This window comes from Argiope bruennichi, chromosome X1, assembly GCF_947563725.1.
Source record: "Argiope bruennichi chromosome X1, qqArgBrue1.1, whole genome shotgun sequence".
Lineage (NCBI taxonomy): Eukaryota > Metazoa > Arthropoda > Arachnida > Araneae > Araneidae > Argiope > Argiope bruennichi.
This window is the reverse complement of record NC_079162.1, coordinates 15105076-15127682: the sequence shown is the minus strand read 5'-3', so window position 1 is coordinate 15127682 and position 22607 is coordinate 15105076. Positions and strand designations below refer to the sequence as shown.

General features: G+C 32.4%; 1 protein-coding gene across 1 annotated transcript; it reads right to left on the bottom strand.

Annotated features, from left to right (window-relative positions):
- Window positions 1-17494: 17494 nt before the first annotated feature.
- On the bottom strand, window positions 17495-19246 carry LOC129958501 (uncharacterized). Its single transcript, XM_056071022.1, has one exon. The coding sequence runs from the start codon at window positions 19244-19246 to the stop codon at window positions 17495-17497; it is 1752 nt and encodes a 583-aa protein (XP_055926997.1).
- Between the last annotated feature and the right edge of the window lie 3361 nt (window positions 19247-22607).

Below are 22607 nucleotides of genomic sequence, written 5' to 3'. Positions count from 1 at the left end.
AAGGAAAAGAAAATTACGATATCATACCCCACAATATTCAATAAAATAAGAGAAACATTCCGTGGTGAAAAGAGACAAAACATATCGCATCTAGAAAAACTAACATCGTATAATTTTTACGGAGGTTAAAAGTTTATATTCTGCCACAATATCCACAATATACGTTTTAGCATGCTGAGGATTAAATTATTTGGTTATTCTTGTGGTTCTATTCGTGAATCGATGTTTTCTCGAATAGATATGAGCGGGGATAATCTGTAATTAGAGCCACGTATGCTCAACAGGATCCATATTGGGGCAGAAAGTAGGTCCACTTCAAATGGGTGGTATCCTCTTTTTGAAGGCATTCGTCTACACTGATTTCAGAGGGAGCACTGTCATCCACAAAGATAAATTTGTAGTCCGCTGCACCTCTGAAAATTTTGCAAGCATTTTATTGAACGATATTACGATAATTCTTATCATAAATCGGTGTTAGGCCTGAAGGCCTATTCGAAAATTCAAGCCTATGCCTTCGCAATTCAATAGTCCTTTGCCACCATGATGGTGGTTTTTAAAATGTTACCTCCTTTATTGCTAATTTTAAAAAATTTCACTTCCTTTCATCCTTTACGCAAAACATTTATATCTTTCACACGCTAAATTAAGCAGTTTTGACGAATCGCTCATTCGAAGTCCAAAGTCAAATGCCGTGAAAAATTAATTCGAAATATGAATAACGTAATTTTTTATTTAAAAGTATTAGCGGCAGATTTAGTTTAAATGGGCTAGAATTTTAAATAGATTTGTATTGATAAAATTATTGCAAGTAAAGAGGTTTGAGCATAATTTAAAATTTTATAAATTAAAAAGTAATTGAAAAATAGTAATTCCGAAATGAGTAGAAATATTAAGTAATATGAAGCGTAAGTGCTTTATGAAACAATATTACAACACGTTAAAAGTTTTAAAAAAGGCTTTTAATTCTGAAGTAGTTAGAATACATGAAAAATAAAAGAAAATGCTTTCATACACATCATTATTAAACTCAACGAAAGCATCCAAGCCAAACATGATTGTTTCTAAATATTTATAGACATCCCGGCTATTCTATCAACATTAAGATATATTGTGAAAATCAAATTATAAAATTGAAAACTAGAATATTAAAAAGTGTTATATAAAAACAATTTTAGATTTAAAACTACCTCTAAAAATAACCTTTATTATAAAAACATAGTGCAGATATGCTTGTGCTAATACGGGAACTTACAGGACAGAGATCTATAATTTTATTATTAATTATTACAGAAATCTATAATTTTAATGTAGAAACCATGAACCATCCGTCTATCTATTTCTTTTTTGAAATTACTATTTCATAAAGTAAACAGACAAACAATCCCCCAAAAAAATTTTCTCGAACTAATTTGATAAAAATCTCGAAGTCAAAGTTTATTTTTTAGGATCTTTAGCATCGTAAAACGAATCAAACCAACCTCTTACGAATTCCAGATTACTTTTTACAATCTGTGGTTAATTATGCAACAAAAGAAAATCTAAATGTTTCTCAGGATTAAATTGAAGCAAGTAAATAGATAAAATCGGAACTGTTTTGCGCTTTATTCTATGAAATCAACCTGTATATTCTAATCATTTCACTAAGTATCCATGAGAAGTTATTTAAAATATTAGCATTTAGTTTGAATCGAAAACGAAGTTTCATTTTATTATTCATGAATTTATTATTGTGCATTTATTCTGAAATGAATTGTTAAATTTGTCATTTCTTCTGAGAATGAAACTCTATTAAAGATTTTTATCATAATTGCATTTTTCAGTATTTAAAAAGGATAAAGTTTTACGTTTAACAATCTTACATTTTTCTCTTTAAGGGGATAAAGTCTTCATAACTGCTAACATCTTCAGTCACTAGCACGACTCGGTCACTTTCGTTTCAAGACCCATGCTGCCATCTACAATCATTATCTTCAACTCATACTGCCTATACAATAAAACAATATACGTTTATACGTATAATGTTTGATTCACAGAAAAACGCTAGTATTAATTGAACTCGATGGATGAATTTTCAATAGTGATTTCAAGCAACTTCATACTATATAAATGTTCCGAATGAAAAAGATATAGAACTCTTCAACAAACAAATACGAGAGAGAATTCCTTTTGAAAGTTCCTTCAACTCCATGCTCGGAATAGTGAAATCCTCGATGAAAGACTTCAAGGCATTGAATGCTTAAATTGACTGATTTTTAGTAGCCATAATTATGCTGAAATAAGACGGATTTAAAACTCTCTAACAAAAATTTTCTTATATGGTATCTGTAGAAGAGTAGGTGCTCGTCTTGCAAAAGACGTGACCAATGCTATCATTGTTTGATATAAATGCTAGATGAGATCGAATAAGAATGATACATTCAGCTAATGCTGGTTTCATCCAATTATGATGGCTAAAATTTAGATTCCCCGCATTATCACGAAACCTGTCATAAGAAAAATATATGATAGATTGTTTTAAACAGTTGATCAAGCACTAAATAAACTAGATGCTAAATTTGAGCAACTTAGTTACTACTTAGTGTATACCAAAATATTATAAAATGTGAAATATAATTTAACTGATGGTGATTATCAATGGGGTAGAATTACCAGAAGAAATTTCAGCAGTATGTGTACTTTTGGACAAAAAAGAAAGCAATGCACTGAACTTAGTGACAAAGTTAAATCTTTCCCTTAACTTTAGTATTGCCTTAAGACTATTTCTAATAATACTAATAACTGCATCAAGTGGTGAAAAGAGTTACTCTAATTATAATTAAGAATTGATTTTTTTAGTTTCAAATATGGCGTGAAATCGTTTTAAAGGTTTGGCAACTTCGGCGATCGTGCATAAAATTGCGGAACAAATAAATTTAAAAGTTGTGATGAAATGTTTGCAGAAATAAAAGCAAGAGGAAATTTTCTTGTGGTTTTAGCATAGTTGATGTTACTTTTGTTTGATTGTGCAATATTACATTTCTTTTTGATAACATTAAAAAACTAAAAAATGGTAAGCAAATTATCTAAATTGTGGTTAATTACAGATATTTCTAATTAATTAATTTCTAATGTTCTGTACTACTTGATAGTCAACTTTATGTTATGCTGCATGTTTGTTTGTTTTTAAATATATGTGTTTTTTATAATTTAAAACAATCTGCTTTTTATTTAAAGTAAAGAAATGTAGCAAGTATTTAAAAAGTATATGTTTAAGGGATATCAGTATGTTTTTTCCTTGGGGTGACGTAACCGCTAGAACAAGTATTGTTCTCATCAAAACTGCGAGCTCTTCCTACACCCACTTAAATAGATTCGTGATTTTATTTTCCAAATCTATCCACTTCTCATTTCAGGAATGATTTTTTTTTCTTATATAACACTTAGTTTTGCACTTATCAAATTTATGAGGAGTGTTCAAATGAAAAGGTACAAAAAGTCATGAAAGCCAGACCGGTTGAAGCTGGAATATGCCGGTTTGGGATAACGTAGTGTGACATCTAGAGAAGCGGAATGTAGTTTCCGGTGTGGTTGTACACATGCACGGGTACCTGCACATGATGCAGGAGAGAAGCAGATAGTTGTGTGTTCCGTTCAATTGACTCGACAGTGCGTATAAGGACACCGTGGTGGAATTCCTCGAGACGGATAAAACATTAGTAAATGTGTCTATTCTGACACTCTTCATAACTGACGCAAGTCCATCAAGAGGAATCTGTCTTGGCTACTTACAGAGGGAATGATTCTGTTCTATGACACAATCGTCCACATATCGCCAATGCCGCACAAAGTGGGCTGACCAAGTTCAAGTGAAAGCAGCTTAAGCATCCGTCTCACAGCCAGGACATGACGCCCTGTGACTTCCATCTGTTTCCTCCGTCAAAGAATCATCCCAAAGCGAAGAACTTCGTACGATAAACTGATGGACACAAAAGAGGAATTTCTCCTGTCACAACCACAAGAATTCTCAGCAAATGGAATCCTTTGCCTTGTGCAACCGTGGGATAGTTGTGCACATACTTCTGTTGATTACTTGTGAATAAAGCTCTTATAATATCAATCAATTCAAAGATAGAGCTTGCTACTCTCGGAGGAAACCATAACTTGGCCACTCTGACCTACTACTAAGGCACACTGATTATTCTGACTGACCAGACCACTACGATAGCACTGGCGGGAAATAAGGCCAGTCCTAAGGGCCATCAATGGCCACGGTGCAACCCTTCTCGTGGGAAGTACGTGTTGTCATCAGTAGGAGGTAGCCGAACCCCACCATTTCTGCACCCACTCGGATGGTGAGAAACAACCATCATGCGGAAAGCTACTCATCTTCATATCTGTGTTGCCCCACGGCTGGAGTATCCTCGGACGAAAGAAAACTTTAGTAAAAGATTTTACTTTACTAACTTTATTGTGCACTTTATTCTGCACAAGGTTACTGATAACAGAATAGTCCTGTCGCTATCCATTTAAATGCAATGTTAATATAACTCCATTAAACAGATATTACTTCTCCTTTAATTGAGCTATAGTGTGGTGTATTCAAAAATTTGATCTTAAAAACTAGAAATTACATATGAGCTTATGCTTCAGTCTCCGAGAAAATGTGCAGCAAAATTTTGAATTGAGGATTCCGTTTTGATGAAAAAAGATTTCTCTGAAATAAGCTCCTAAATAATTTAAGATAATTATCTATGAGATGGTTCAATAACTAACAATTTAATAAAGTTTTTTTTAAAAAAATGGAATTGGGAGATTAAGAAAAGGGTTCTAACATTGAGATTACTTATAGAAAGCAGGGATTACTTATAGAAAGCAGGATATAGAAAGCAGGGATTTATCCAAATATAATTTTGTAAATAAGCTAAACAACAGTTGGATTAGATGAAAACATGGAAGTAAAATACTGTGATTCAACTAATTAAATAGAATGAAATAAGTTCAATGTTATAGGTGATATGAATCACCAAAATGGTTTAATAGAACATTTCAATAATATAATCATAGAGCATGACTTTAATTTGGGCAGGCAAAAATCATACTCTGTGATTATACTATCGTAAATTGTCTCACAAGATGAAATTGTTTGTAAGAAAAATACAGCAAATAAATTCGACTATTAAAATCCTGATTCAGCTCTCCCTGATCACTTTTTCATCACTGTAAAACATTTAATTCTATTTATATAAAAGAAAACAAGTAATGCTTGTGCTCTGCTATTATTCTTAAAAGATTTTTTATAATAATACACTACCAATCTTAATGTCCACTTTAAAGAGATTTTGGAAGCAATTTATTTTATCCGGTATCACGAACGAATCAAACATGTACTGGAATTTATAAATAGGCATGTAATGCAATCTATTACTTTCTGAGTAATCAGATTACAAAGAGCAGCAAAAGTGAGTATGATACATCCTTGAAAGGATGAAAATCTCCTAAGATTGTGACACAAATACAAGCAATCAGATGTCAAATTTCACCACGTTAATTCTATTTTAAAGTATAACGCATGTTATATGGAAAGCATGTTATCGTCGAGACATGACGAGAAAGACAGTTCAAATACTTTAGGTATTCATCACTCCAATCTATTTGATAATTATGAGCAAGATTTCAGAATGCAGATATTTACTACGTTCCCCTTTATTCCATGTCAAAGAAAAGCTTTACATCGAGAGAAAGAATGAGAAACCGCTCTATAAGTTGATAGAATCTGGATTTCTTTAGTTGCATAAGTGGTGTTATGTTTGCTGACTGTCGCATTCCTAAAGATGTATCATACCACTTTTCAAGAAATGCGATAATTATATTTCTTCTAAGATTCTATTCTTATTTGTTATTTCTTCTATTGTTATTTCTAAAATTGCCATTTCCTAAATATAGAAAAAAGTAGACAGACTAGAGGAAAATTCTATACAAATCAAGATAAAAGATTAATGACGAGTCTCTGCTTAGGTATAAGGCTACCCCTTTGCAATTGTAAGGCGTCAACTCTCAAGTGCTTTTCTAGGCAGTGCATTATTCTGGCAATGCTTAGTTTCGATAGCCATAAAATATTCAAGAATTACAAGAATCTGCTTATTAATTTTGTTTGGGAAAAGAAAACCATAAACCTTTATCTATTTTATTTTTTTAGTTTTCGTAACACTAAATTACGTATATATTTTTGTACCTTGGTTGGTCATGTAACTGCATAAAAGGGATTGCACATGGAGCAAATTTTGAAAAATAATATCATTCTCTTGGATGATAGATAACAATACATTTAAGAAAATTAATACACTGGTGTTGTTGTTGCTTCTTATGGTACTTGCCACGGACAAGCCCGCTGTTCAAAGACAGCCGATTTAAGCCTAAGGGGAAGCGCCTCTTGTTTTTATCGTACAGCCGACTTGGGCCAAGAGTACGACTTGACTACTCACGCATCATTCATTCGCTTGCACAACCCCTTTTTACCGGAGGGCACATTCACACATCTCACAGATAGAACAGGAAGAAGAATCATGCCAGAACCGGGACTCGAACCCGGGATGCCCAGATCACGGGGAAGATGTGCTACTCCTATGACAGGACGCCGCCTGCACTGGTGTGCAAAACTTAAGCAACAATGTAAATTTTAAGCAGGTAGCCATGAAATTGCAGAAAAGGGATTATTGCCATCAGTACAATGAACACTCTATTCAGTAGAAAGGTGATGCGTATGCAAATGTCAGGAATAAAACGTCATAGGCCACGTAAGAGTACGCTAAATGCGTATAGTCGGTCCGCACAGCTCAAGGCTACAGGAAAGCAAGAACGGAGGTGCAATTAAAGACATTCGCTGCAAGTGCAAGTGAGTTCTTTCTGGAAATATGACTAGAAGAAATCACCTAGACGACTTCACACGTGGAAGAATGATTAGAAAGCTGGAGGAGGGGCGCAGTCTGACCAGTGTAGCTAAAGAGTTCGGAATCAACAAAAGTGCCGTTTTGCGCGCTTAGAAAGCCTTCCAACCATAGGTACAGTTGTTAGAAAGGTTGGTGGTGGCCGCCCTAGAAAAATAACTGCAGTGGATGACCGATATGTCGTCCTGCAAGCGAAAAGAGCCAGATACCAGTCATCAAAAACCACTGCTCAGCGACTATGTACAGCAACAGGATGACAAGTGTCGCAGTTTACTGCTGCCAGACGCCTTCACAAAGGTAGCTATTCGTCCACCGCCCTGAAAGCTGCATCCGTTTGAAAGTTAGCCATCGGTGGCACTGTTTAGAATAGTGTAACAAGCACAAAAACTGGACATCTCTTCAATGGAGTCGTGTCTTCTTTACGGATGAGAGTCGTTTCAGTGCTGAAAGTGATTCTCAACGCCAGTTGATTTAGAGAGAGGTCAGGGCACGGTTTCATCCCAGAAACATCACGGAAAAAGACCACAATAGTAGTCCCAGAGTTGTCGCCAGGAAGGCATTATGCTAAACGGGCTGACTGAGTGTTGGACAAATATTTTACTTATCGACATTTTTTCGCTATAGGACCATATAAAGTTTTTTTAAACTTTTCACTATACCCTTCACAGATGTCAAAGCGTCTTCAAACCATTACCCATCTCATAAAATGAAATTTTGTAATTAGAAGTATATATCTGGATGCAATATTTAGGGAAATGAAAGATTTTTTTCATTTTTTAGGACACCCTGTATATACTCTGATCGATTATGGTCGATTATTAAATTGATCTTACAATATTCAGTTCTCAATGTGCACGAGTAATTGTTAGAAAATGTGATTATAAATTTCCATTCTTAATAAGGATGGAAGTAAAAGCATTAAAAATATAGGATTCATATTTGAAAAGGAAAAGGGAGGAGAGCATAATTTTTGTAATTGCTTAAAAGTCATTTTTTGTGGGTAAGCCACTTGTTATAAGTAGTCGATGAAACTCTAAATTATAGTTTTATCATCAAGCAACCCCCTTTTTAATTATTAAATCTAACACAAAAGCAATTGTTTAATTAATCGTTTATTGTTTACTTAATTATGGATATCATACTGCCCTTATATACCGAATTGAACCTATTGCTACTTCTGAGGTGATTATGATCCAGATATTGATGGAGTTCCAGATTTTTTACTCTCAAAACCAAAATTCGGAAATTTTTTAACTCTCGACTGTATGGGTGATATTATGACAAAATCTAGAACATCTAAAAAGATAACAGCCTTAGTTGGTTACAAGTGGAAACTATTACATATTCTCATTAAAAAAATACATGTGAAGTTTTTTGCGTCTATCTCCAGACTCTACCAGTATTGACTTTTAGGGATAATTTTTTGAATAGTTTGACAGCTTATCACGGCCAGTTTTACCGTCTGGCATTTTTGAACGACTGCTTCGGGGGTCGGTTAATAGAAATTGTCGTTTTTTTATCCGACATTCGTTTTTGAGGCCTGAAAAGAAACTGAAAATTCGGAGTCCTCTTATTTCTTTAATCGATTTCCGCGCTTTTTTGAAATTTTGAATAGGACTCAATTGAATGCTTATGTCATCCTTTGTCGTCTGGCCAGTGGTGTGAAAAGGATGGAATCAACAAAGCAAATGCCCTGAGCGCTATTACCAGGGGCGTAAGATACAAGTATAAATCAGCTGCATTTAAAATAAAATAAGTTTTTTTTTTTTAACTAGCGTTTTCTCTTAAAATTTCAATTGCTCTATTCAAAAATGGGGAACACATTATTTCTATTTTCAAAGACACAGAAAATAATAGTTTCTTTTATGCATTTTCAAGGAAGGATCAAACTTTGTAGAGGCTCATAGGCAATGCAAATTTGGAGCAAAATATTTTTATTAATTTGATATACAATCTATGAGAGCAGTTTTTAAGGAAGGAATTGAAATAAAAAAAAACATTTAACTGCTTTTTACCTTCAAGATGGTTGGCTTCAACATTTTGTGTATAAAAAAATTAAACTGAAAAATAATTTTAGATAATAAGACAAGAAAAAGAAACTTTTTAATCCATTCTGAATACTTAAAGTTAACCAGGGCTTGTTAGTCAATCATCCAACTATAAAGATTTGGATCATTTTATTCTGCATTCAAATTTGAAAACATAGTAAAAAATCATAATGCTCTGAAATTTAGAATATACTTAATTTTAATTTTAATACGTTCGAATATGTAACCTTTGCAAATCAAATGAATTCATAAACGTCCAAATAAAATGAAATGAAAATTCCAGGATTCTATTTGTTAGGAGATTTTCACAACTTCTAAAGCAGCTTTATTGTGAAAAATGGTAATTTTCTTACATTAAAAATTTAAGTAGCAGTAGCTGTTCAATTATATTATACATTTATGCGATATGGATAGATTAAATATGATCTAGATATTTTACGATTTATAAATGTTGGGTTTTTTCCGATGTTCTTATTATGATCATATGATAGCTTATATTTCAGAATTGTATTTGGTAGGCGATATATTTAGTATGTCGATAAGTTATTTAAATGGTGTCTATCATATATTTCTTTTATTTTTTAGAGATATTTAAATACACATTTCATAAGATAGTCATTTCGCTTTGTTTCAGGGAAAAACATATACTCCAACTAATTTAATGTTCAATTGTATAAGTTTCTTAGATAGTAATAATTTGCTAAGAAATGCAGAATTACTGTAACTCAAATGAAATTGTTCAACCAAAGATAAATGGTCTTAAATAAATCTCATTTTTTTAGAAATTCATTCTGTCTTTTTTATTCTGAGCCTCTGTTGAATAGATTTACCAAACGCATCACACAGAACAGTTTTTTTTATGCGTGTTTATTTAATTTCACTGATTTCATGCTTTTAGAGATGAATTTTAAAATTCTGTCTTCTGAAATTTTGTATACTTGTGACAATTTTCAGTTTCAATATTTTCAGAATTTAGATATCGGTTATTCAATTAATTAAGTTAAATCTTGTCTCCATACATGTGGTACCAGCTGGTAGTGAATTGCAGAAAAACAATTGTATGATCCCATTATACTTACATAATGAGTTGCATGCTAAAGATTAAAATGTGAAGAATATTTGAAATAAAAAATGCGACTTTTTAATTCCCTAATAAAAATGCTTTTATTATGTTATTAAAATAAAAGATTACATTTCTTGCATCTTTAATAAATATATAATTTTCATGGTTAATCATATCAATATTGCTTATTTAATACTTTTACTTTTATACTTTTTATTTAGTAGTACTTTAAAAAACTTCACTGCATAAAATTTATAGCGGAATCATTTTAATTGTCTTGTTAAAAGAACATGGATTTTGAAATGATCTTGTTATACTCCTTTATTTTTTTCTATTTTATTAACTTTTGTTTTCCATTATCATGCTTCATATTGAAAAATACATGCGTGCTCAATTTTTTTTCGGTCATGCAACAAAGCATAACGGCAGACTAATGGATTCATATTAATTAAATTCATATGCATTACAGATACAGGACCGTCTTAACAAACAGAGCTACAGTATTCTATCAGGACCGTATTGGGAGTTTGGGCCCAACGAAACTATCTGTCTAGTAAAATAATTAAAGAGCAAAACATAAAGTCTGCTCTCTGATTAGAATTTTGCCTTTTTAAAAGTTGATTTTGCCAGCCAGTTCCCATCCTTCATCGAATTCATCGTATTCATTTCAACTATTACATTATTTTAGAAAAAGTATTCATTTTTCTTTTCTGTTGAAAATATTCATTAATACCAAAATACACTAAATGTTTAAAATAATATAATGAAACAAGTATGAACTATTTGCATTTTATTTAATATTTATGTAATAGATACAAAAATATGCATTTATTTCATTATATAGGAAGAGTATTATGCAAGTAAACAAATTTTATATATTTAGAAATTTTATACATAAATTAGAATAAAAGTGATAGTGAGCATATATTAATATAACAATAATAATTTACAGTGAAATTAGAATAATAAATTTTTATTCTCCTAGGACCTACATTCCATTGGAGAAAGCGACCCTGAATAAACATATTACAAATATTCTAGTGTCTAGTGTGTGAATTGATTAGGGAGCGTCTAATGTTGGAATATGATTCATCTGATTCAAAGATGCGATGCAAGAGCTGTTGGGAGAGAGCAGTGTTATTTGGAACAAAGGTAGCACTCTAAATTCTACAACATACAAATGAGAGCACATGACATTTTTTTCAATTTGAAAAGAAAATTTTACGTAATTCATTTGAAGAGAAAATGTATCACATCATGAATTAATGATTTTTTTTTTTTTTACATACGAATGGAAGCTCAATTAGTTTATGATATGGCCAAATTTAAAAAAAAAAAAAAAAAAATGTGGCATAGCATCGTATGCTGTGACTGAAATTTTTTTCTTCTTTGAATTAGAAAAATGAGTAGATGTTTATCTTGATTGATATTTAAAAGTTTGACAACGCTCATTTATGAAATTCAGGAAGCCCGTGTGTGATACGGAAGGAACTTGAATTAGCTCCTTCGCTGATTTATCCTGTTCCCTGGTCTTCAAATAGAATACCTTCTATTCAATAGAATAGAATTATTTTTTTTTATTTCTCCTCTTATGGAAAATGAATGTTTCTAGCATCTAAATTCCCTAGCACAGTGATGCATACATCTTATGACATGTTTATGGTAAGTTCCGATAAAAGCAACCAAAAAAAAAAAAAAAAAAAAACTGTCGAGTTATATTTTCCTGACAATATATTTTAATCGCATCTTTTTTGACAAGGCTAAACTTTATCAAGGAAACTAAAACCTTTCAAGGTAACACATAAGTTAATAACATAGTTTAGTAAATTAAAGAATATCTCGCTATCAAAAATGTTATCACATGTTATATTAATAAAAATAATTCATCTTTATAACACATCTTATGACAAGATTATTGTTACAATGAAATCAGTTAAATAGGTAATTTCTGCTAAATTGTTAATAATAGGACTCAAATGCATGATTATTGAAAATACATCAAATTAAACAAAGCGGATAAAGCTGTGATGTTAAAATGTATATAAGCTTCGAGCTCAAAATGAAATACCAAGATGATTTTTTAAAAATTGTGAATTTATTGAAAAAGTTTAATGAAATTTATTGATAAAGTTTCACCATGAAAAATTATACTCTTACGCTTGTTGATATCAAACAAAACTAATCAAATACATGATTGAATTGAATCGATTGGCAATGGCTAAATTCAATGGCTATTGCAATGGCTAAATTCTTTTCTAAATGATCAGATGAATATTTAAAATTACTTGCTCAGTGAGTGGCTCGAACACATTCGTAGTCTATTCAATAAATTCGCTAAGGAAGGTCATAAAAACTTCATTTTTCGAAATTTAATTACATCGATTGTTTTTTCTTCCAGATACTTCCCAAATTTCCCATATCTGTTTTCATTATTCAAAACAATTATGAAGATCCTCAGAAGGTAGATTCTTCACTTTCCTCATCATTACATATTTAATCTCCTCCAAACTGTCCAATGCTCCCTTTTTATGACCATAAAAGGATTTTTTACGAAAAAAAAAAAGCACAGGAGCTACATCTACTATTAGGGAAATCATTCTAGCGTAATAATCGCAGAACTAATACAAGCAGAAACTAAGGCTTGTCACGATTGAATCTGTGGGACTTACAGTTGTTTGATTTTTACGGTTTTCTCTAGTTTCAAAAATTTTGTCAGAATTCTGTGTACAAACGATTTCCGAAAACTCATTAATTATCTGGGCAGGAATTAGTGACATGAAAAACAGAGAAACAACAAATGTTCAATATTTTCATCAGTAAAAAAAGGTCGGTATTGAATCTTCCCGGCCCTCTTTGAAATATTTTCTCTATTTGGAAAAAATGTATCTTAATTTTGTTATCACTATAAAGAATTCTTAAAAATAGACGGTTTTCCCCAAATTTCATCAAAATTTGATAATGAGTAGTTGTTCATCAATCTCTGCTGTTGACAAAAGCCAAAAATACGCACCACTCTCACACAAAAAAATCCCACTCTTGAATCAAAAATCGGACGGTGCTGAGGTTCCTTTGGGTGTTTTGCCATGGTGAGCAGGGACAGTTGGGTACGCTAAGAAAAAAAAATAAAAAAAAAAAAATTTTTTAAGACGCCAAATTGCGGTGGTGCGAAATATAATGAGAAAAAAGTAATAAAATTAAATGAAATCTTCCGTTCCTGAAAAGGACTTAAAAATCGTAAAAAGAGGTGAAAGTTGACTGTTTTTCAATTTAGAAAAAACTAAAATTCCTCCATACCTGTCTAGTATAGTGTTATCTGTTAAATTCTTAACTTCGTAAGAGTAAACATTTTTTTTAATTAAAATCGTTTGTATCTCCGAATGGCACACTACCTTAAAACAAACAAACAAAAAAAAGAAAAGAAAAAGAAACTTTCGTGAAATTACTTTAAAATGAAACTTTTAGCTTCTAATCATCACTATAATCTTCACCAATCATCTGGTCGATGATTTAAAATTAATCTATACATATACGTAGCAAAAAACTATTTCGGTTTTAAAAATGCCAACTTTCTGTTTTTTCTTTGTTTATGGCAACACATTGTCAAAATAGGCCCTGATACTAGAATATCATTTGTTAGCAGAGAACGAATGATAAGAATACAAAAAGCAACTACCATTAAGGTACTTTCAAGAAAACATTTCACCTATAAGAACATTTTTATGTACCTTAAAATAGCTTTCCCTATTTGGCGGCATCTGCAGCTAAAACGAATGAACGGAATGAAATCACATTTCATATACAGACTGTGGAAGGCATGGGAAGATAAATTCCACAGAAGAAAAGAAAATTAGTACCAAAAGTTGTGAATAAAGGAAATATTGGAGCTGTAGGAGCACAGTTATGAATGAATTCATGAAAATCACAGAAAATAATCTTTTGTTTATCAACATTAGGATCCCCTAGATTCCATGCAGCATTTCCAATATGCTGACCTTCCCTACGTACAACATATTGCATACGGTGTATGACGTTCTCTACTGCTGCGTGTAAACTGTCAGTTTCAGTGTTCATAACAATCCGTCTTATGTTCTATTTCAAGACATGCAGGTTTGCACTACGGACTTCAGGTACCCTCACAGCCAAATTTATATATGGTTGATGTCCTGGAAACGGGGCTGACATTCCGTCTGAAAATATTGATTGATAACTCTCTCGGAATGAAATGCTGTCTTAAAAGGCTCTGTACTGAAAGATGAATATGTGACCATGCTCCATTTTGCAGAAAAATTAGAGTCCAAGTGTTGTTTTTGCTGCAACTGCGGAATAACGAGAGTTTGCAGCATTTTCCCATATTTTTCGCCATTAATGGTGAAGGTAATAGGACCTGTTTGAGTGAGATTCTCCCAAAATTACGGTCCAATTATGAAAATGGCCGTGAAACCGCACCATACGGTCACATTTGGGGAATGCAGTGGCATTTCTTGGATCACTGTGGGACGTTCAAGTGCCCAAATACGGCAGTTCTGAGTATTGACAGACCAATTAAAATAAAAAATAAGCCTTATCTCCCCATAATATTTTCCAAGACCAGTGAATGTCGATCCCCATTCGGGCAAGAAACGTTAAAGCGAAAGCGAGGCGCGTTCTTCGTTCATACGTGACAGTTGCACCAATATTTCTTCTATCGGCAACTTTTGATACCAATTCTTTTTCTACCGAAATCCTCTTCCAATGCTTTCTACAATCCGTATATGAAATATAGTTTCATTTCTTTCATTCGTTTTAGCTTTAGATGCCGCCAAACATCGAAAGTTATTTTATGGTTACCCTGTATTTAAAATTTTTTTGTATGGTACCTTAACTTCTTCTTCCTAAATTGCTCTTGGAAATCTTATTTATGGAGGAAAATGGACATTACATATTTTGTTACTTTGTGGATCAAAATCACTCAACAAAAATTTAAAATAACTTATCAGTATTTCATTTGCTATAAAATTGGTAAAATGTTTAGATGAATTGGTTATCCACGATCCTGGCAATGTGTCATCTTTCAAGTAATTAACAATAGCAAACACAGTAATAAAAAATAGTGAGAAATATGAATAGTCTATGCAATAATTTTAAAATATAAAAAAAAGGAATACTTCACAGAACATTAAGCAAACATTTAAAAACATTGAAATAACTTCTTACTTTAAAAAAAATTTATTTAAAACTATTAAGCCTATATAAAACAATATAATGCATTTTTACCATACAGAAAATAGGATGTTAATCATGACACTGGATAACATGTTCACCATACATTTTAGTGAATTCAGTATTAGATAGATTTTAAAGTCGAATAATTCAATTGGAAAGAGGAAAACAACCAGGAGCCTCGTGTGATAATCATTTGGAATCCCCAACTGCAAATAATGTTGAATTGACTCAATGTTATTTCAGTTATCCAGTTTCATTTTTTACCTTTTAACAAGATTTTTTGTCGGTTTTTTTCAAGTAAGTTTAATATATAGTGTTCACTAGCAAAAAGGTATAATTTTCTTTAGCAAGAAAATAAGTTCCTAGATTGATACTCAGTTTTTTTCTTCAATCCGAAATCACACTCCCCAAACTCAAAAAAAAGGGGGATTCACTCAATATTTGGCTTCAAACTCTAAAGGGTTCAAAACGGATAGCAGAACTGAGTCCAGAGATTCTTCCATTAATCAGACTTTCAAATGTCATCTAGTGATGTCATGAAAAAAGTTTAAAATGCATAAAAATGTTTGCTTAGCACTCTGTTAGTCGCGTGTGTTTCCTAACACATTTGGTAGCGCTGTATCCGTCAGAAACATCAGTATATATTGTTAACATTAGTTATTATATTATAGATATGTAAACACAATTTAAAGTAGACACAAACAAAAAAACAATATTTTTTTTCCAAAACAAAATAGGAAGATAGTAAAAAAGAATTTTCTCTCAGACATAGCATCATCTAATCATTGAAGAAAGAAGTAATCGTGTACCTATCAGATAAGGCCGACTAATGGAATGTTAAAAGTCTCTTAATTTTTGTTAATTTCAATATTCTTACAGTTCGTTCCTTGCTAACAAATCGTATTCTAATTTTAGGGCATATATTTGCAATATATAATAAAAAACAAAAGAAATAAGTGAATTTAATAACTTCTTGCTATACATATGCCGCGCACTGTTATAAATCTTTGACAAAATAAGACATCAAAATTATATTGATGGTTTTGAACTAAAAATTGCAGATTGAAGTAATTTTACATATTTTTGTAAGCTTTTTAGGGAATGTGCAACAGGAAATTATACACATATTTTAGTAAAATAAATTTTACTATTTCTTTGAAGTTCAGCACTTAACAACTAATGCTATAATCAAGATATAGAGAAAAATCTTAAATGTTAAAAAATAATGACCAAGAGTCAGTTTCCAGTTTTATTTATGACTTTTAAAGCCTTTGCTGGAGTGGAAGATTACAATCTATTTCCTTATCTTTTTTCCTCTTTATATTTCTAAAAATGTCACAACTTTTCTGTGGTATAGAAAAGTGTGGTTTGTGTGCGTGTGTGTGTAGCCCTTCCTAATGGACAAATATAATATTCGTTCGCTTATTCGTTGTATAAACTACGGATTACTTTTATATAGTTTTTACTTTTATATGGTTTCATAAGTCATTATCTTCAGCTGACACGTTTGATGTGTTTGTGAGTTATAATTTCATTTATCGTTTCTTCTATCGCATAAAATTTTGACTAGAATTATTTTTTAAATGTATAAATTACAATGGTACGAATATGGACGTTGGCGTAATTTAATCTTCAAAGTTCTTTTACTATTCTAAATTTCTTTTTCAAGAAGAGTTAAATTTCAAAATCATTTGGAGAAATATTTAGTTTATTAATTCAATATTAGTATTTCTTATGAATTTCATAAATAAATAATAGTATACTTAAATTTAATATTATAACATTTCTATGTGTATACCTTACAAAGGTGAAACTCTAAATCTGTTAGAGTCAATAAAATTTTGGAAATTATTAATTCAATCCGTGATGACATTTCTACGTGCTGTATTCATTCAAGTTCATTGTGATTATCGATCTGAAGTTAATTGTTTATACGCATTTTCTATCATTTAATTATACTATTGATTTTTTTCTCATATCTCAGTTCACAATACTCAGCTTTCAATAATCTCTGTCATTAGACAGTATTTTCTTCACAAAGATGCTTCAATTCATAGAGTGTAAATGATTTTTCCCATCTGTTTCTGTCTATCCTCATCCAAATCATGGCAGAGTGAATTCTATTCTTATCATCGCGACTTAACTAAAACATGATTGAAGAATATTTTCTGTTTATCGACTTACAAATGAAATAAAATCTATTTTTTTATTTATCTTTTAACCCTACTTACCTAGAATAAATTACATGAAATACTTCATTAGTTCTTGATCAGATTGGCCTTACAATAACAGTATTTCGTTATAGCCGGATCATGAATACAATCTGATTCATTACCATATTTATTAATTCTGCTAACTTCATCTGAAACTGTGAATTGCTTCTTCTTCCCTTGAACAGTTGCTTCAAAAATAGCACCACTTGGGATGACAAGTAAAGTGATCAAATAGTCCTTCGGGAGTACTTCCACTAACAATTCGTTAGGCTGAACTAGTCTCGCATCTAAAACTTTGCTCAATTTGAGCGGGGCGCACAATCTGAAATACGGCTTCAGAAGTCGATTTAATTTTCGTACCACTGCCAGTGCTGCTTGGCGGACATTGCCGTCGTCGGATGGTACAATTTGGTGAGTCTGGCAGGTACACCAGTGTTTCGCAATCATTGCATCGGCACACGTTCGTTCAGAAGATATTTCGGTCAGCAGACTTTGCCCATGAAGAGTATAAAATGTCTCTCTTTCGAGGTCTAGTAGATGAAGAAGCGTAGCATGTATATCGTAGGGTGTAGTCAATCGGTTTCTATTGATTTCCAAGTTTTTGGCAAACTCAGGATACTTTTTGAGAAACCATTCAGGAAATATTAGAAACATAAAAGGCATCCTTTCTTCAATTTTCCCAATGTAAGTCCTTCGTATATCTCCAAATCTGATCCCGTGGTCACTAAAGAATATAAAAAGAGACCGGTTTAGGATTTCGTTCTCTTTCAAATAAGAAACTAATTCAAAAGCCGGCTTGTCAGCAAACCCGGCATATTTAAAGATGTCGTGAGTTAATCTGGCGACGAAAGTGAATGTAAAATATAGTCTATTTTCCATTGTAGAAACAAAATTCCGGAGATAATCGAAATAGACTTCCATTTCAAGTTTTGAACCAATACAATGAGTCTTGTGCCTCGTATTAAGTGCTTCCACTGCCACCGAATAGGGCCGACTATAGTAATCTGTAGGCGGGTTTTTGAAACCTCGTCTGTTTAGAACAAAGGCTCCCATATTTGGAGCGTCTTCTGAAAACAATGTCCTATAACCTACTGCCGCATATCTTTTCCATATGAAATCGACATCATCGAAGAAACCATATCTCCGTTCTTTCGCTTTAAAATGATTTCTATGACGCCCAGTTAAAAAGGGAATTAAGTTTGGATACGTATTATCAGCTACTTTCACAAATCCATGCAATTCGATGGCCGATACATCAGTGCGTAAATACTTTAAGGTGTTTTGAAAATAACGAACAAAATTAAGTTTGGATATAGAATCGATTCCTACGATGATAACATTTAACTTCTCCTTCAAGTTAAAATTTTTCTTTAAATTATTTTCACTTCTTACTTCAACTTTGGTTTTAATAGGTGTCAAAAGCAAGGGGGTCTCTATAAAGGTTTTGTTTTCATTTTTGCATTTTAAAAGTATAAAATCATCTTCAATTGGCAAATTAAATATCATATCGTGTTCTCTACCAAGGTAAAAATTATCATCGGGTTTTCTACCTCTGTTTTTTCTAATGATAGGATTAAAATAACAATCCATTTGATCCATCCGAATTTTATGCTGTCTGTATAATTCTTCTTCATCAACGGTTACAACGCCCTCTTTCTGAATATGAAATATAGGTTTTTTTGGACCACAGTTATAAGTATATGGAGTTTTGATGTAATATCGTCTCACAGTGAAGTCGAAGGGGTCATATTTGGGTATTCTGCAACCGGAGGTGTAAACTAGAAAGTTTTTATGCATAGTTTGATTATTCAACATATATACTAGCCTTGGTCTTTTAAGAGGCATAATAGCTTCTCTATAAAAGGTGTGTAAAAAGTATATGCTTGAAAATATCAAAAATATTGCTAAAAATACTATTGTTTTTAAGACACTGTAATGCATTCCTGAATACATTTACTTAATTTTGATAAAATTTACCGATTTTTTTCTATCTATTGCTGTTGCTGTAAAATTTCTTCATACTATTTTCTTAACGAAACGTAGTACAGCTAAATATTTTGAAACTATAATTAAATTATATTATAGACTGTAAAAGGGCAAAAGGAAACAGTTTATAAAAAGTTTAGTATAATTTTCCTTAGTGTACGCTTAATAAATCATGTCTTTTTGAAATCTGAATGATTTTTAAGCAATCATCATGATTTTATAAAAAATTATCAAATAGAAAATGCATGGAGAGAATTTAAATACTGAATTTAGTGCAGAAAACTATTTATAAAATAATTGTCAACCAGCTGATATCCACTATATTTGTAAAAGATGCATTTGTTTCAAATCTGTAATAAATATTCGACTTTACAAACATTTCACAATTCTTTTGTTGCTCTCCAGAATTGACTATTACTTTTTAAACTTAGTAGTGGTTTGAAATACACAAATAAGAAGATTTAGATTTTTTGCTCTTTGTTTCAAAGAAATCAAATGCTATCAAAGAAGAGAGTTCATTACACCAAATTCCTTTTTCTCGACGAATCCTTATGGTCCTTTTTTTAAAAAAAATGTTAAAAAACTAGTCTTCGTCAGATTTTCTAAAAGGATGAATTCTATGGCTTCCGAAATCCTCTTCCTGTAAAGATGTCAAATTCGGGTAACTTGAGGAACAAAATCCTGTAATATATAATACATTATTAATATATAATATTCATAATTTTAATTCAAGGAACATCACTTAATTTTTCCATACAAATATGTAAACAAATTTTATATGAGTATTCATATTTACATTTAATACGCATAAAAATTTAAGTCGTTTCATGTATCATCATAAAAGAATAAAGTCATTGCCAAATGCAATAAAATCTCTATTGGACTGCACCTAATTAACTTTCAATATAAAAATAACGGAAATTCTGAAAGTACATATTTATATCTGAAATTAAGGCCAACGATGTGTGTGTTTGTGTGGACAAAGAGATGAGAGCAGACACTTTGAATTTTTAACTTAGTTTTAATACATTCCAGGAGGCACAATTAATGTACAAGAGGCCCTGACAAAACAGGTCCGTTCACAGCGCGGCACAAGAGCAGAAGACAGCGAAAAAAGGGCAAAAGAGCGAGAATATTTTTCCAAGTGCTTATATACCGTGAGATTCTGTTATGGATTTCTTTACACGTGTCGATTTCGATAGGGGTATCTTGGCATCTTTTAGTAGAATTTGTTTTGGTTAGCAATTTTTTATTCCTTCACTCTGAGTGCGGAAACCGCTGACCTAAGCATTTTTACAGAGTTTCTGTTGCATTAATTAAATAGAAAAAGTGGAATGCGATCAGGAAATAAGAAAATATTTTAGAATGAAGATAATATGGGCTAAATTCAACTAAAAATTAAGAAATTAAATAAATTTAAATTAGATTTTAAAATATTATTACACACGCACACGCGCACACCCACACACACACACACACACACACACACACACACACACATATATATATATATATATACGCCATAAGAATTTGAATGGTTTGCTGATATTTGATATTCTGATCCCGTCATACTCTCTCTTGATGATGACAAAATAATTGAGTATGTATTGGAGAAATGAAAAGATGAGGAAGAATGTATGAATGGAGAAAGATAAAGAAGATGAGGGGAAGAACGACCGTTCCGAAGAAATAAGCAGATAAAAAACACTCTTAAAGTTCGCTGATCTTCATCAGCATATGATATTTTACTGTATTCATTTTAAACCTTGGCGAAAATCTGGCAAGTAAGCAGACATTCGAAGGCTAAGAAATAACTATCATGTGATGAATAATTTTACAAGATGAGAATTTTAGTATTATTTATATAAATGTGGTCGGTAGAACGAAAAACACGCAATTTCACAATACATGAGAGGCCAAGTATATTTGATTATGCGAAAATAATCTCTATTTTGTCTGAACAGCATTATGGAATTGTTTATTGGGCTGAAGAGTTCTCATCCTTTAGCTGACAAAAATTCTCAAGTTGATTAAATTACTAAACAAACAGCCCCCCCAAAATATTGCCAGACAGCCTGAGTATCAAGAGCTTAACTTAAATGTTGTGATTGTGTGTGTGTAATCCTGAGGTCAAAATATATTGTTACGAATCCTTGATACGGCTTCCCAGCATAGTGGGTTCCATAGGAGATCCCAGAGCTTGGCGACAAACTTGGCGACCATTTGGCGACTTGGCGACGAATTTGGCGACTTTGGTGCCAAAATAGATTATACCCGAAACAGCGAGAATTTTCCCGAGCCGTCCAGTAGGAACCGAGTTACGCCTCGAACGTTCCTGATTGGTTGAGAGGCTTCTAGCCCCGCCTCCTGAGACCTATAAAAGGAGCAGCCTGTAGCTGCCGAAGTTGAGTCGTGGATAGACGGTGAATTGAGTCGTGGACCAGTGGAGTCGAGGAGTAGTCGAGGACCAGTGGAGTCGAAGAGTAGTCGGAACCGACGCTAAAGAACTGGCCTTCCAGAGCTAAGCGGACCAGCGACGGAGTGAAGCTAGTGTTGAACTAAGCTGTGTGCTACTGTCTGTAGTAAAGTTTTGTATGCTGCACGTCTCGGCCGAACATAATCGTCTTCTGTGCTGTATATAGTTGTCGTCTTTGTGCTGTCCTGTGTGCATTCGTGTAAATAAACGTCGTAGTCTTATTTTCTACTGCCGCCTGGTGATTGAGCGTTCTTCACACCATATAACCCCCACTATCCAAACGAACCCCGGACAATTTTCGTAACAATATGTTTCTGCTGCTCGAAGTAACACAAGTGTTGTAAAAAGTGTCAAACCCGACACGAAATTGGTAATTAATGGCGCGAGTAAGATATCGACATTGAAAAATGTGGGTGAGTTACCCAAAAGGAAAGTTGTTTTTCTTTCAAGATTTAGTCCTGATACTATAGTCAATGACATATCACAATTCCTGATTCTAAAACTAGATCATCTTCGGTACCGAAGAATTAAAACTAAATTCCAATCTCATGCTTTTTTTCATGTAAAAGTTTTCGAGAGTGATTTTAATCGCCTATCTGATACATTGAATTGGCTTGAAGGATGTCTGGTTACTGAATTTTTCGGTAGATTGAAAGATCAGATTTATCATTCTAGAACAGATAGCAACCCTCGCTT

Excerpts from the sequence above, each read along its gene's own strand:
- LOC129958501 (XM_056071022.1), bottom strand. The coding sequence starts at position 19,246 with ATGCATAAAAACTTTCTAGTTTACACCTCCGGTTGCAGAATACCCAAA.